Source organism: Pipistrellus kuhlii, unplaced genomic scaffold, assembly GCF_014108245.1.
Source record: "Pipistrellus kuhlii isolate mPipKuh1 unplaced genomic scaffold, mPipKuh1.p scaffold_m20_p_13, whole genome shotgun sequence".
NCBI classification, from domain to species: domain Eukaryota; kingdom Metazoa; phylum Chordata; class Mammalia; order Chiroptera; family Vespertilionidae; genus Pipistrellus; species Pipistrellus kuhlii.
The window spans coordinates 35,175,558-35,191,007 of record NW_023425438.1 but is presented as its reverse complement, the minus strand read 5'-3'; the positions used below and the strand labels follow the sequence as shown (position 1 = coordinate 35,191,007).

General features: G+C 42.8%; 1 protein-coding gene across 1 annotated transcript in view; it reads right to left on the bottom strand.

The window, feature by feature from the left end:
• ANTXR1 (ANTXR cell adhesion molecule 1) overlaps window positions 1-15,450 on the bottom strand; it is a 206,561-nt gene that overhangs the window by 93,824 nt on the left and 97,287 nt on the right. The window contains exons 11-12 of the mRNA XM_036435582.2: window positions 13,260-13,329; window positions 11,681-11,759 (exon numbers count right to left, since the gene is read on the bottom strand). Of these exons, the coding sequence (XP_036291475.1) occupies window positions 11,681-11,759; window positions 13,260-13,329 (149 nt within the window). The remainder of the gene's footprint in view (window positions 1-11,680; window positions 11,760-13,259; window positions 13,330-15,450) is intronic.

The window sequence follows — 15,450 nt, the reverse complement described above, 5'->3', positions numbered from 1 at the left end:
GTTAATTCAACCAGAGTCCGAGTCTCTTTGGGGAACACATTACTGAACTGATTCTTACAGAGCCCACACCATCCATGCGAGGAGACTCACACTGAGTACTTCCTATGTACCAGGCCCTGTGCCAACTATTTAAAGACCAGGATTTTAGCCACATTGATCTGATCCCAAAGCTCATGCTTGTTCCCGCTTTCCTTCAACTAAGTCTTTCCCCTGCACTTTGCTAAGCTACATCTTTCAAAGGACATATCACCTATAATTACAGCAATAATAAAGGCCATCCTTTTTTGAGGGCTGAGTAGGAAACATTGATGAGTCACTTGTAGCCTTAGGCTTGTAGATTGGTCACATTGGGTGCAAAGTTCTCTTCAGCCCCCAAAATGTAAAAGTACACTGGGGCTTACTCCCCTTCTATGACCAAATTTATAAATCAGTGGTATCCAAATCAATGCTAGTTTGTTAATATACTTGGAACATTCAAGTGCCAGGTTCATCTTCCTAAAATTTTGCTTTGTGCTTTCTTTGAATGGCTTCCCATCACCCAAACTCCATCTTCTGTCATTCAAATCCTCTGCAAGGTCAGCCTCCTAGTTACCCTCCATTCTGTCTCCCCTTCCTCTTCCAGGCTGTGCGAAAAAGGGACAGGTGGGCATGGGAAGTGGGATAATGTTTGGATGAAGGAATCTATAGGGGAAAGTCAGGGTGTGGGCCCTGGTCCTGTCCTCCTAGATTGGTTGTTGGGAAGGGGCTTATTTTCTCCAAGGGTTGTTTCTTAGAATTGCAATAACAGTTGAGGGAGGGTTTTTTTTGGGAAGACTTTTTGGGCTGAGCAAATCATGAGCTGCTCATGTTATTCCTGAATGTCCAGAATGATTAGTCCAGCTCCCCTTGCAAGAAGATGAACACCTTCTTGGATAACTGGGAAGTAATCCACTGGATCCATTAAAGGGATAGTCCTGATAATACACTTGCTTGTGCCAATTTACTTATCCAAAGGCTTGTGAATATGGAACAGATGGGGAATTTCTGGATGCCTGTGTGATATTTGTCTTTTAGACTCCAAAGGGTATAATATTTTCCTCTTGGAGTATACATCCTTCCTTGTAAGCAATATTGTAAGATTATGGAGGTCAAAGCCTAGCTATTTTTTGAGTTTCTAATACTTTGCTCATAGTCCTATTTAAATACATGTTTGTCTTGCTCTTTGGTCCTATTAACTAGCAGCAACCTCTTCCCTATACTTCTCTTCTTAATGAAGAGACCCACATGTTTATAGCTGTTGACATGAATTATCTATCCCAAAGATAGCCACCTATTTTGGTTGATGAACTGTTTTGCTGACCTTGGAAAAGAAATAGAAGAAAAATGTCTTCTCTGATTTCTACGTTTTCTGAAGAGCATGCAATAATTTTTTTATTATGTTGGAAGGCATGATTGCCACCACTCAGCCCAGGCGACTGGATTTATTCCCTATCAGGCTGGTGAAATTAAAGAAATTTTGGCAAGGGTAGCCTCCATCTCTAGGCTCCAGAACACCCCCTTCTGAGCCAGCCCTGATCAAAGTAGTTCATGCACTCTCAGCCTTGGCCGGCCACTGTAGTAGAACTTCCATAGCCTAAGTTTCCGGTATTCCAGGGTGAGCTCAGGCCATGACATTGTTTCCCAAGCTTTTCTGTAATTACCTAGATTTCCCCCCCCCCCCTTTTTGTTTTTAAAGAAAAACGATGTTTATTTCCTGAATAAGGAGAAATTATAAGTTAACATCAAAACTGCATTATGTACTATATTTACATTAAATATTAAAGAAATTCCAAAACATGGTAGAAAGAGTAGGCTTTTCCAACTGGTCCCAATTGTTTGGTCTCTGATCTCTGCTGTTGCCAAATCCAACCAATTACAGTCAAAGTGGCCCTAAACATGCCTTTACCCAGGCCACACCTCTGGCTAATCCCAGTCCTTTCTCCATGACCCAGTTCACTTATCATTTCCTTTGTGAACCCTTCTTTGATTCCTGAGACACTCCACTTCCTGAAATCACTGGGCTGGGCATTGTTCATTTCTCTATTAAGGCACTTGCCACGTTAAGTTACAAATATTTGAAGTACTTCTTTGCTTCCCATGTATTTATATCTTTGTGTTCCTTGGCCTTAGCAAAATGAGTAACTTAGATTCTCTCTCAGTTTCTATGGTTCTACCTAGTATCCGGCCTTGTGCTGTAGATTTTCATATACAAGGGGCCTCCCTGAATCTTGACCCAGTTGAGTGGGCTATTTGCAGACCCCCTTCTCCAGGGATGCATCCCTGACAAGAGTGTGCTGCTACAGGAGCTGGTGCTGCTCTGCAGAGGTTTCTGACTTCTGCCCTGCCTGGGATCAACTGGTTGTCATTTCTCAATTGGCAGATCTTCCTCCTCCTCCTCTTCTTCTTCTTCTTCTTCTTCTTCTTCTTCTTCTTCTTCTTCTTCTTCTTCTACACATTTTATTGACTTTTTACAGAGAGGAAGAGAGAGGGATAGAGAGCTAGAAACATTGATGAGAGAGCATCATCAATCAGCTGCCTCCTGCACACTCCCTACTGGGGATGGGCCCGCAACCAACGTACATGGCCTTGACCAGAATTGAATCAGGGACCTTTAGTCCACAGGCCGATGCTCTATCCACTGAGCCAAACCAGTTTAGGCAGATTTTTTTCTTCTTCTTAAATTATGCTCAAGCTCCCCATGCTTCTTGGATGTGCATATTGGATTATTAACCATCTTCTCTGGAAGCCTCTACTTCAACCAGCTCAAGTTTAATCCTACCTCATTCTGGCTTTCTTCTCCTACCAGCAGGTGCCATCATGGTCTCAGTATGATCCTTGAATAAGTCTATTCCTTCATTTACTCAGTCAGCAGCTATCTCCTAGCTACTATGCACTAGCATTGTGCCAGGTGCTGGGTTGCAATGGTGAACATGACACAGCCTTTGTTTTTCCTCCAGAAGCACATGGGCTATACTGTACATGAGACACAATTGATCTTTCCATTGCCTGTGCTTTCTTTATGCCCTCTCCAGCTGTTTCCAGACTCATAACCTACCTCTGTATGGCAGCTGGAGACCACATTCTTATGAGACATTAGGAACTATGACGCCTTAAAAACAATAGAGATGATAATCGGGCTCTCTTTTCCTGAAACAGTGAGTGAAAGAAGAGAAGGAACGATTTGGACTATGGAAAGGAGGTATTTGGAGAGAAAGTTTCGCAGTCTTTGTCTGGCAACACAAAAAGGGAAGGTCCCTAGACTGGACATATGGTCCAAACTTATTCTTTTAGGCAAATTCCTATTTTTATAGCAGAAAATATGATCCAAAAGAAAGAATATAAAAGAGAGGCTTCTGATTTTAAAATCTTGGAATTCTTAAATGAATGGAATTGGGAATAAATCAAGAGAGAAAAATCATTTTTCTGAAATAGATTTTAATAATTTTTTTTTTCTAAACTGTGGAGGGTAATTAGAGTCAGGTAGGTAGAATGATAAGAGATCTGAATGTTTATGATTTACTTGGCAAACTTACTATAGAGCAAAATCCTGGGCTCCCTGCTCAAAAAATTCTGATTCATTTGGGTTTTGCAATCTTGGTACTATTGACATTTTGGACTAGATAATTCTTTGTAATGTGTGTGTGTGTGTGTGCAGGGAGGGGTTCTTTCTAGTATATTGTATGCTTTCTCTCTCAAAAATCCATAGAAAAATACCACTAGTTCAGAAAAAGAATAGTCTAAATTAACAAAATCTTGAAGGATAAAATGGTAAAAAAAAAAAAAAAAAAAAAAAATCCCTGGTAAACAAATTGGCACCATGTTCATCCCCTTAGAAATCAAATCATACTCCAAAACCACAGTGACTCGTGGCCCCTTCAGGGCATAACAGAGGACTCTTCTCTGAGGCTGCGCTCCCATCTGCCTGACATGACGCCTCCTCTGATAAAATGCCCACAGACGTTCTGGGCATGACATAATGCTTTAAATAACAATAGAAAATTTCCGTGTGGTATTAGTGCATCAACTTTAGTAAGCACTTGTTTTAATTCATTCATATTAATAGTCGAACTATTCTCCTTATTTATGTTGCTCTTTACTTAATTCATTTACTTAGAAAAACTTTTTTTCAAAACAGTGAAGAGGGAGGTGGGTTGGGGGACTGGGTGAGAGATGTGAAGGGATTAGAAGTACCGACTAGCAGTTACAAATAGTCATGAGGATGTACAGTTCAGCATAAGGAATATAGTCAATAATATTGTCATAACTATGTATGGTGCCACATGGGTACTAGACTTATTGGGGTGGGGGAGGGGTCACTTGTTAAGTGTCTAACGGCCCAGGGGTCCTCAAACTTTTTAAAGTGGGGGCCAGATCACGGTCCCTCAGAGAGCTGGAGGGCCGGACTATATGAACTACTAATTCCTACTGTAACACCTCGGCTGCGCTCACTGCCCAAAAAACCTGGCGGGCCGGATCAGACTCCTCTGCGGGCCGAATGTGGCCCGCGGGCCGTAGTTTGAAGACGCCTGGACCACTATGCTACACACCTGAAACTAATGTAATATTGAACTTCAAGTATAATTGGGAAAAAAAATAGTGAAGAAACTGCTATCTAATCCCAGTTGGTTTCTCACCAGACCTAAATTGTGGTTATTATTTTCCTTTGCTATCCTGCAGGCAACATCTTCAGTTTCCCTTAGGCTGTTCCTAGACTTATCATGGACTCAAAAGGAAGCTTACCTCTCCATCAGGGAAACACTGCCTGTTTATAATCTACTGTTCGTAAATAGCAAACCTTTTCGTGAGACTGGCCATTCAACTTTACTTGGCAAGAAAAGAGAATGTCTATATACTAGTGCAGTGGTTGGCAAACTCATTAGTCAACAGAGCCAAATACCAACAGTACAACGATTGAAATTTATTTTGAGAGCCAAGTTTTTTAAACTTAAACTTCTTCTAATGCCACTTCTTCAAAATAGACTCGCCCAGGCCATGGTATTTTGTGGAAGAGCCACACTCAAGGGGCCAAAGAGCTGCATGTGGCTTGCGAGCCGCAGTTTGCCGACCACGGTACTAGTGAATAGCTGCCATTCTTCGAAAGGCTGCCATGTAGCTCCATTCCTTTCTATACTTTACCTTTCATCTTTGCAAAGATCATACAGGACAGGCTCTGAGATAGACTCAGCTTAACTTGCCCAAGATCACCCTGAAAAGAGGAGGGGCTAGCATTTGAAATTAGAATATTTGACTCAATATCCTATTTTCTTAATTCCTTCCTTATGCTATAATTATAGGGCAGTTCTTGTTTTGGTGCTCAGGGCTGAGATTGTTATGTTTTTATTTTCATTTAATGAGAATTTCTAGGAATAGTGACTTTACATGGGTTCATAAAATTTATTGGACCTTGTTACTGCCTGTAGCCAGGTTGTCTTGCAAATAAGTTAGGGGAGAAAGAGAAGTTTCTTCACTGATTTACTGTTGATTTATCTCATGATTACCTTTAGATTTCTTTCCTTTCTTCAAAGATGGTGGTTCCCGAACCTGGAAACCAATACAAATGAAATCCTGATCACAGCTAACCGGGAGGTGCATCAGCTGGGCCTCATTGTTACATATGGAGGGGGCAGGTGATCAAGTATGTGATGTGTATGAACATCTTAGGAGAGTGGTAGCTAACCTGAGAAATGGTCCCAGGCGAGAAGGCACCAGAGGTTGGTACCAAATGAGAGGAAAAGAGAAAAGGACCCCTGGACTCTGGAAGGGATGCTCATGAACAAATCCAGTCCTTGCCCAGGTTGGTTTCTCTTCAGGGAGAGCCTTTCCTGCTTCTTCACCTGTAATTACTATTTCTCAGATCACTACTTGGGTTTTAGCTCCTCCAGGAAGCCCCGTGACTTCCTGGATTCATTCCTCCTTCCCTTCTCTGAAATGCTAACACATTTACAACTGGGTCACACAGTCCTGTGCTTTGTTTGTTTGTTTTTTGTTTTTCTTTAATAGGATTGTTGGACTCTCTTTATAAGGACTTTAAGCTCCTTATAAACTGTAGTAAATAGAGCACTGGATACACAGTAGGAGTTTGAGAAATCCTTGTTGAATGATTCCCTGATTTTTGTACACTTTGGGGTGGAAATGATAGAATTTAAAGTTTTTATCTAAAAGAAGACAACCTTTCATGAAAAATTCTTTAAAGCACTAAGTTTGCTGGCTTTGTTTTTAAAAGGAAAAACTTCTTTTTGATATTTCTCTTAAAATGGCACCATATTAATGATTTTTTCCACCAATTGCTAGAGGCTGGGAAGAACAGGAGGCGAGTTATGACTATGGAGATAACTGGTTTGGCTCAATGGATAGAGTGTTGGCCTGAGGACTGAAGGGTCCCCAGTTCGATTCCAGTCAAGGGCAGAAACCTGGGTTGCCAGGATGGGCGCATGCTAGAGGCAACCAATCGTGTGTCTCTTATCACATCGATGTTTCTGCCCCTTCCTTCCACTCTAAAAATCAGTGGGAAAAAGTCTTTGAGTGAGGATTACAAAAAAAAAAAGGGGGGAGGGCGGGAGAGAGAGAGAGAAAGAGAGAGAGAGAGAGAGAGAGAGAGAGAGAGAGAGAGAGAGAGAGAGAGAGAGAGAGAGAGAGAGAAGACTAGGGAGATGGGAGGCATTTAAATATGCTGGTAAAAGAGGACTTTGGCTGTCTGACCGCTTTCTATAGCCATGGAGCTCTGTTTACTATTTGCATAGGAATCTTTTAGCTCTTGGATGGAAAAATCTTTTTTCCTGTAAAACTTCACGGAATTTCTGCTCCTGGCAGGGCAATAGTTATTCGTTCTGAATCTTGAAAACTTATGACATGGTTGTCCAAATGGGCACCAAATAAAGTGAGGAAAGGAAAGGCTCAACTACATATTTTAAAATTACCTTTGGTTCCAGTTGATGGACTGGGCAGGCTGCAACTGACATTGACAAGACTAACCCTTTACTCAGGCCCAGGGGATCTTTTTTGATCTAAAAACCTTGTCCTCCAAACCAGCTGCTGCCCGAGAACCAAACGCAAGGCCAAGACCTCGCTTCACATTCTGGATGACCACACATCCCACCTGCTTCTCTGTTTAGCCCAGAGATGGCTTCAGTCTTTTTTTTCTTAATATATTTTATTGATTTTTTACAGAGAAGAAGAGAGAGGGATAGAGAACTAGAAACATTGATGAGAGAGAAACATCGATCAGCTGCCTCCTGCACACCCCTCCACTGGGGATATGCCCACAACCAAGGTACATGCCCTTGACTGGAATCGAACCTGGGGCCTTTCAGTCTGCAGGCTGATGCTCTATCCACTGAGCCAAACCAGTTAGGGCGGCTTCAGTCTTTTTAATTTGAGCTTCTGTGCAGGGCCCTGCTGGGACTGGAGCTTTTTGTTTGAATATAGGTCCCTCTGGGTGAATTTGGACATTGTGTCTGCCCCTTTAGTTACCTGGGGTTGGTTGAGTGACAACCATGTACTCCTAAGGATACATCTTGTCTCAGAAGAGTTCCTTTGTTATTTTAAGGCTCTGAAGTGAGGAGCTAATTCTTTGGGAAGGATCTCCAACTAGTTCAGTGATTTTGACTAAACTTCCACTATAATAACAGCTAATATTTATTGAGCATTTACTACCTGCCAGGCCTTCTGCCAAGCACTTTACACATGTTATTTCATTTCATAATAAGAGCACTGCTTAAGAGATGTAGAGTACTATTCAAATTTTACAGATTAGAAAATGAAGTCACAAAGGGGTTAATACAACTTGGTCAACGCCACGCAACTAGTCAACAGCAAAACCAATCTCCTGATTTTCCACCTCGACCTCAAATTTTCTCCTTTAATCTTCCTCCTGTAGCTGAGGGCAAGGCAAAACCCTTGGGGGCCATTCTTTTTTTACTTAATTCTCAACCAAGAATATGCTTTTACTGATATATATATATATATCTATATATCTATATATCTATATCTATATCTATATCTATATCTATATCTATATCTATATCTATATCTATCTATCTATCTATCTATCTCTCTCTCTCTCTCTCTCTCTATATATATATATATATATATATTTTAGAGAGAGAGAAAGGGAAAGAGTGAGAAACATTGATGTGAGAGAAACTTAGATCAGTTGCCTCTATATAAGCACCCTGACGGGGGACTGAACCTGCAATCTAGTTATGTGCCCTGACTAGGAATTAAACTTGCAACTCTTTTGGTGTATAGTACAGGCTTTGTGCTAGTTAATTTTTTAAAAATAATTTATTTATTTATTTATTGAGTTTATTGGGGTGACTTTGGTTAATAAAACTGTACAGAGTTCAAGTATACAACTCAACAAAACATCATCTGCACACTGTATCCTGTGCCAATTGCCTGAAGTAAAGTCCCTTTCTGTCCTCATTTATGCCCCCTTTGCCTCTTCTACCACTCCCCACCCTCTTTTCCCTGTAGCTATCACCATCTCTCTGTGCCTAACTGCTCCCTGTGGGCCTGATTGTCCCAACTGCCCTCCCCTGCTGGTCTGTTCACCCTCAACTGCCCTCCCCTGCCAGCCATCGTGTGGTGGCCATCTTGTGATGACATGGGGGCAGCCATCTTGTGATGATGTGAAGGTGAGATGCCACCTAGGCTTTTATTAGTACAGATGGGTGCTGGATTTTATTAAATGCTTTTTCTGCATCTATTGATAGGGTCATATGATTTTTATCCATTTTGTTTATGTGATATACCATGTTTATTGATTTGTGACTATTGTATCAACCTTGTAGCTGTGGAATAAATCCTACTTGGTCACAGTGTATGATCTTTTAAATGTATTGCTGGATCTGATTTGCTAACATTTTGTTGAAAATTATGTTCATCAGGGATATTGGACTATAATTTTCTTTCTTTGTAATGTCTTCATCTAGTTTTGGAATTAGAATAATGCTGGCCTCATAAAATGAGTTTGGGAGTCTTCCCTCTTCTTGAATTTTTTTAGAATAGTTTGAAAAGGATAGGTATTAGTTATTCTTTGAATGTTTGGTAAAATTAACTTTGGGGCCATTCTTGATTCTTCTCCTTTTAAGCCCTATATCCAATGTTTTGGGAAATCCATTAGCTTTACCTTACAATATATCTGATGCTAACCTCTTCTCTCATCTCTATTGCTCCCTCCTGAATCAAGCCAGCATCATCTCTGGCCTAAAATATTGCCATAACCCTCCTAACCAGTGATAGCCCTTCCATCCCTTAGGCTGTTCCAGCAGGCAGAGTGATCTTTCAAATATAAATCTGATCATGTTGTACCTCTGTACAAAAGTCAAAGTTCTCACCAGACCCTCCACTCTCCATCCCTTTTACTTCCCTGTCACTGTTCTCCTTGCTCACTCTCTTCCAGCAACTGACCACCACCCTTCTTGCTCTTCCTAGGACACACCAGGTGTCTGGTTTTGGAATATAAGCACTGTGGCTTTCTAATTGGTATGTTCTTCCCCCAGTAGTCTCACAGCTAACTTCAAAGTCTCTACTCAATTGCCACCTTCTCAATATATCTCTATTTACATTTTACTAACTCAAGAAGTACCAAATCTTCTTACTCTGCTCTATTTTTTTAAATAGAACACATTATCTTTTAACGTAGTGTGTGATTCATTTATTATGTTTCTTACTTATTATTTGCCTTCTTTCTCATCCCCTCCCCACTAGGTTTCTGTCTGTTGTGTTCTCTGATGTATCCCAAGCACCAGGGCAGTGCCCAGCATATTGTGCATAATCAATGAAAATTTGTTGAGTAAATGAACAAATGGACCTGGGATCTCAAATCGTAGGGTAGTTATAACTTTGTTGTAGACATACAGCATTCTCAAATGAAAAGGGGAATAATGCAAAGGTGTTATGAAGTGGTGTTGATCAGAAAACTTAGAGACATGCACCCAGATGAAGATGTAAGGTGTAAGTGTACGCTGGAGTAAGTCAGGAAGGTACAGAGGGACTTTACTGGGACTTCTTTTTATTTTGCAGTACATTACTAAGGACACCCTTTCTTCTTGGCTTAGAGGCCCAGGACTTAAGTCAGATTTTTATTTACCATTCTACAGGTTTGGTTGAGATGTTTTCCCCTTCTCATTTCCCTGCCCAGGCAGCCTCAAGGTCATGGCTGTTTCTCTGGTATGATCAGACAAAATGAGAAATACAGGCCCACATTGTTGGATCATTCAGAGCAAGGAGGAATCTGGAATGAAGTTGTTAGATTTGGGGTATTTTAATCATTTCCTGCGAATTGGCAGGCTCCAAAAGGGTCAGTTTCTAAAAGAATCAGGGAGGGCACACTTCTAGAAAATGTACTGCTTGTGCACACAGTTTTCATATTTGGTCTCTGGATTTGATGTTCCACTGACAGATCCTGGAGATGCAGACGTTTCTCAGACACTTCTTTGTGACAACTCTAGTCGCTTTGGTCAAGTAAGACTTTTCTGTTGTCTATACCCATTACACTGCCTTACACTGCTTTCAGGAAGATTGGTTAGCGCCTAACACAGATGAAAAGTGTGTGCAGGGGGGGTGGGGAGGCAGGAGTTTGGAGGGAGTGCTCTCTGTCACAAGGCCTGGCTTCCTGCTCATTAACCTTGCCTGCTCTCTATCCTCTATCTGGGATGGTGTTAAGGACACGAACCCGTTATTGAGGGGGTTCAAACATGTCCTTCAAAGTCTGGCCAGGAATTGATCATAGCATTTGCCCAAGCTGACCATCAGATCAAACTCATTTGTCTCTAAAATGATCTAAAAAAAAAAAAAAGCAGCACATTTGGCTGCAGAATCTGAATATTCAGACAAAGGTCATTTTGGAAATGCTCGTGTCAGGGGCTGAGATCTGTATTCAAGCTGATCATGCCCAGATTGCCCTTTGACGAGCTAAATTCTTTAGACGCTGACCGTGGGTGGGAGCAACTACACAGGCCCAGCCGGAGACTCTTTATATGGGACTGGCATGAGGCCAGGGCAGCAATGTTTTTTAAATGCTCTCCAGGTGATTTAATGTGTAGCCAGAAACTAAAGCTACCTGACAGCAGGATCCAGAGAAGGGGCATTGGGGAAGCTGGCAGGGAGGACACAGTCCCTACCGCTGCCTCCCAATCCCTGTGGCATAGGGCCCCTTCCTCACTCTTTCCTGCCTCGTCCATTTTCCATTTTCTCCTGGATTGTTTCCATAGCCATATAAACAAGCTGCAATTTCTCTCATTCTAAATATAAGACTCTCTTTATACATCTTTCTTCAGTGACTTCCCCATTTTCCTGCTCCCTTTTAGTGAAAAACTCCTTCAGACAAGATTTCTGTATATGCTGTCCAATTTCTTTCTGTTGCATTTTCTCCCAAACCTACTCCATCCAGACATCACCCCTCACTACTCCACAGACACTGGCCTGTCTTGCCATCTGGTCATGCCAGTGCCTTCAGGTCTCATCCACAGTCACAGAAATAGGGAGCCTGGAGAAGCCAGACACAGGGACTCCTGACACACTCTGGGGTGCAGCACACTCCTCACCCAGCCTGTATCTGGCCTAGCAGTGTCGGGATGAAAATTCAGAGAACAGAATGCAAACCAGGGACATGAGAACGACAATGAAGCCTTTGGCAAACGGACAGGCGGTGACTTACACAGTGTGTGGTGGTGATGATGACAGAACTGGAGATGAAAGACAGACCGTCGTTCATGCTGACCTGGAGTGCGGCTTTCCTGCAAAGACAACAAGGGAACCAGAGACACTCAGCATGGGGTGCAAGGGACCGAGAAATGGACACGTTGGTCCCCTATGGGCTCTGCTCACAACTACTCTTTGGACTGTAGTCTCTTCCCCTGGGGCCTAAGCTGTCTCCTTTGCAAAAGGAGCATGGTCTCTAGGGCCATTCCCACCTCTGAAGCTCCAGGGAGATATCAAGATACACTTGGTTGCCATATCAAGGCAGTGCATTCAGCCTCTCTTGCATTGCAGCAAATTGCATCGAATGGTCAAAGCCTGCTGCCATTTACTTTACTTGTCACATTGTACTAAGATGCAGGATTCTTAAAAAATGGTCCCAGTCAGCGGGGCTAAACTGATCAAGCTGTAAACCTAATGCTCTGTTGTTGTTATCTGGATTCTCAGCGATTTGATTCTGGTGGAGGTGGCTTTGTTACGATCCAGTGAACAAAGTACAGTAATAGGTGAACTAATTTGCCTTCTACCTCCTCATCTGTATGAGATTCACTGAATCAGGATCTTGCATTTTGCAGGCTGGGCATAGGGGTATTTGTGGAGTCAACAGAATGAATGAATCACAGGCCCATGTTAGGCAACCAGGTTTGGAGGCTTACAATTTGAACACAATTTTGAAAGCAGAATTCAGATGAATTAAGTTCTCTCAGCCACCGATTCCACATTTGTAATTTAGCATTTTCCCCTTAAAGCCACCATTTTGTCTTCAGCCTGTTATAGGCACATCTACGGAGAGGTTTTGTCTTCTCTCACAGACGTTGCTTCTCTGGTCCCCACAAATTTCTTTTCCTGTTCAGGGTGCTAATTCTCCTTCTTTCTCCAGTGACTCTTTCCTCATCACATTTCACTAGCACTTATTATAATTGCACCATCACGGCATTTCCCCCGTAAATTATTTAGGGAGCATCCGGCAGTCTGGGTGAATACCATATGCTCCACAGAGGCACAGGGGAAGGAGTACTGAGCTTGGCCTTGGATGGTCTGAATCTGGGCCTTGACCATCTATGGACCCACCTAGCCTTTCTGCACTTCCTTATCTCTGCGGGGTTGATAATTATCTGGTAGGGCAATCATAATGACAGGGCAAAGTAATGTGTGTGAGAGTGCTTTTGGAAGTAGCTGTGATTAAGCCAGACAGAACTTAGTTGGAGCCCCAACTCTTTCATGTACTGCTGTGTGACCTTGGGCAAGCTTTACTTACTAGTAAATTCTCTCAGCCACTCATTCCACATCTGTAAAACTGGGAAGATGTATCTTCAAGATGACAAGTATCTTGTCAGAAACTTTGGAAGATGGAGTGAGACACCCTTTGTAAAACATTTATCCCGAAGCCTGGCTCACTGGAGTTATCGTTCATCATCATTTCTTGGAGGAGTCTAGAGAAAGGCCCCACTATGACAATGAAGATAGACACTTCTTTCTTTTTTTGTCCCCTCTATCTCCTCGCTCCTCTCTGAGGTTAGTTGCTGGTGGAAACTTACATGCCAACTTCCTTTAAGATGGGCGCTGGGCACAGCAAATGAGTATCTTCCACAGCAAAGGGCTTCTCATCTGTAAAAGGGAAGTCACTGGATTAAGAGGAGTGAGGCAAGTTTATAACTTCAAATTCAGAGTCTCCCAAGGATTGTTATCTAAGTCCTGGGAGACACTAGAAAAGCAATGACTCTATGAAATAGAAATGCATCTTGAGCTGTAAAAGTCACTAGTGTGAACTCAAGGCCTCCTGCCTAAATATGAGTCTCTGACCCTGTATGACCAGTCGAGTCAATCAATGAGCAAATAGAGACCAAGTTCTTACCATAGACCAGGCATAACTGAGAAGAAATAAGAAAATATTAGACTGGTCCTAAGGGAGCTTTGGGTCTAAGTCTAGTTTGAGAGGAAAGCCATATCCATGGAGAAAGTGCACAAAAAATGGCTAGGCCAGAATAGCATTTGGCTTCAGAAGACAGAGAGCTTCATTTCATGGGTGACATGGTGAGGTCACAGGGAACAAAAAACTTGAGCTGTGTTCCAGGGAGAGATGGGGAAGAGGCACTTCTGGTGGGAGGAATAACACGAGCAAAGACAGAACAAAATGAAAAGTATGTTCAAGGGTAGGACATAAATAGGATGTTAAAAGATTTGTATGGGAAGAAAATTGGTCCAAGATGAATTAGGGGTTTGGACATAGGTTTAATTGCAAGACAATACTCTACTATTGGCATTTGTTGTGAAATTGAAGTCTCTTAATGATATTTTAATGTGGCTGACACTAAACACTTGCCCGAGGGGAGATTAGTAAGCCCCATGCCTTCGATGCCTGGATTTGAGGAGCAGACATACCTGGGATGGGAGTCAGAGGACATGTCTGAGTGCTAAGCACTATGTCCTCATGGGAGGAAGAGGAAGAGAATGGTCAATTACAGTATCCCCTTGATATCTAGGGAAATGATCAGTATGAAAAGCTAGGGAAGTTATTCCATGCCATTTACTCATCCATCCATCCACCAATCCATCCAGCAAATATTTATTGAAGGACTACTGTGTGCTAGAAATGCAAGCTTTTGAAGAGAGAAACAACATCTGTTGTCATGACTTCATAGGAGTTATAGGGGAGATAGTTATTAAACACATTAATTTTTATTAAAAAACTAGAGGCCCAATGCACAATTAAATCGTGTTCATGTGGGGTCCCCTAGGCTTAGTCTGCCATCAGGGCCATGTCTGCCGCCCTGCGACGCCTCACACGCTCTGTGGACACGGCCAGTGTCCCATGATGCTCTGCTGATGCTGCAGGTGCCATGGAGGGGTGGGGAGTTTTGGAAGGTGTAGGTGGGGAGAGGGCAGGATACCAGACCTTACTGCTGCCATTGCTGCTGCAGGCCTCTCGAGCTCATTTGTGCCTGGCTGGTCCTCATTCCTCTCTCCCCAGTGTTGAGTGTCAGAGTCCTTGGCTGCTCTGAACCATTTGGCTCTTTCCCTTAGTAACAGCTTTTACTTTCTGCCTCAATTCTTCTCCCAGCTTGTGTCCTTCCCCGCATACTGCCTCCCCTCTGCCACCAGACCTGTGTTGTGCTTCCCACCCCTGCCCACCTGGCACCCACCCCTTGAGCTCTCTTTGCCACATGGCCCTGCCTGCCTGCTGCCTGCCTTGCTGTGAGCTGAGCCTGTGGGCCATGGGACCAAGAGGTGCTCCGTGAACCACCTGGTGACCAACCTTTGGTCGTTACAGCGTCACACATTATGGCCACAGGCCGTTTATTATATAGATATTCTTTTGAATATCTACCATAAGCCAGACACTGTGCTAGGCCTCACACTGAACAAAAGAACTGAAGCACCTCACTCAAGGAGCTGACCTGCTGGTAATTATACAAATATCTATCTATCTATCTATCTATCTATCTATCTATCTATCTATCTATCTAAAAGCCTAAGTGACCATCTGACCGTTTGACTGTCTGATCAGTAGCTATGATGCGCAATGACCACCAGAGGGAAGACACTCAACGCAGAAGCTGTCAAGCTGCAGTGACTTGGCAGCTGCAGTTCTTGGGTGATGCACCTGGAAGCAGAGAGGAGGGACCTGATTCCGAGGTGCGTCACCTGAGAACTGCCCTCCCCTCTTGCAATCTAGGACCCCTTGAGGGATTCAGAGGGCCAGTTTTGGCCCAATCCCTGAAGGCCAGG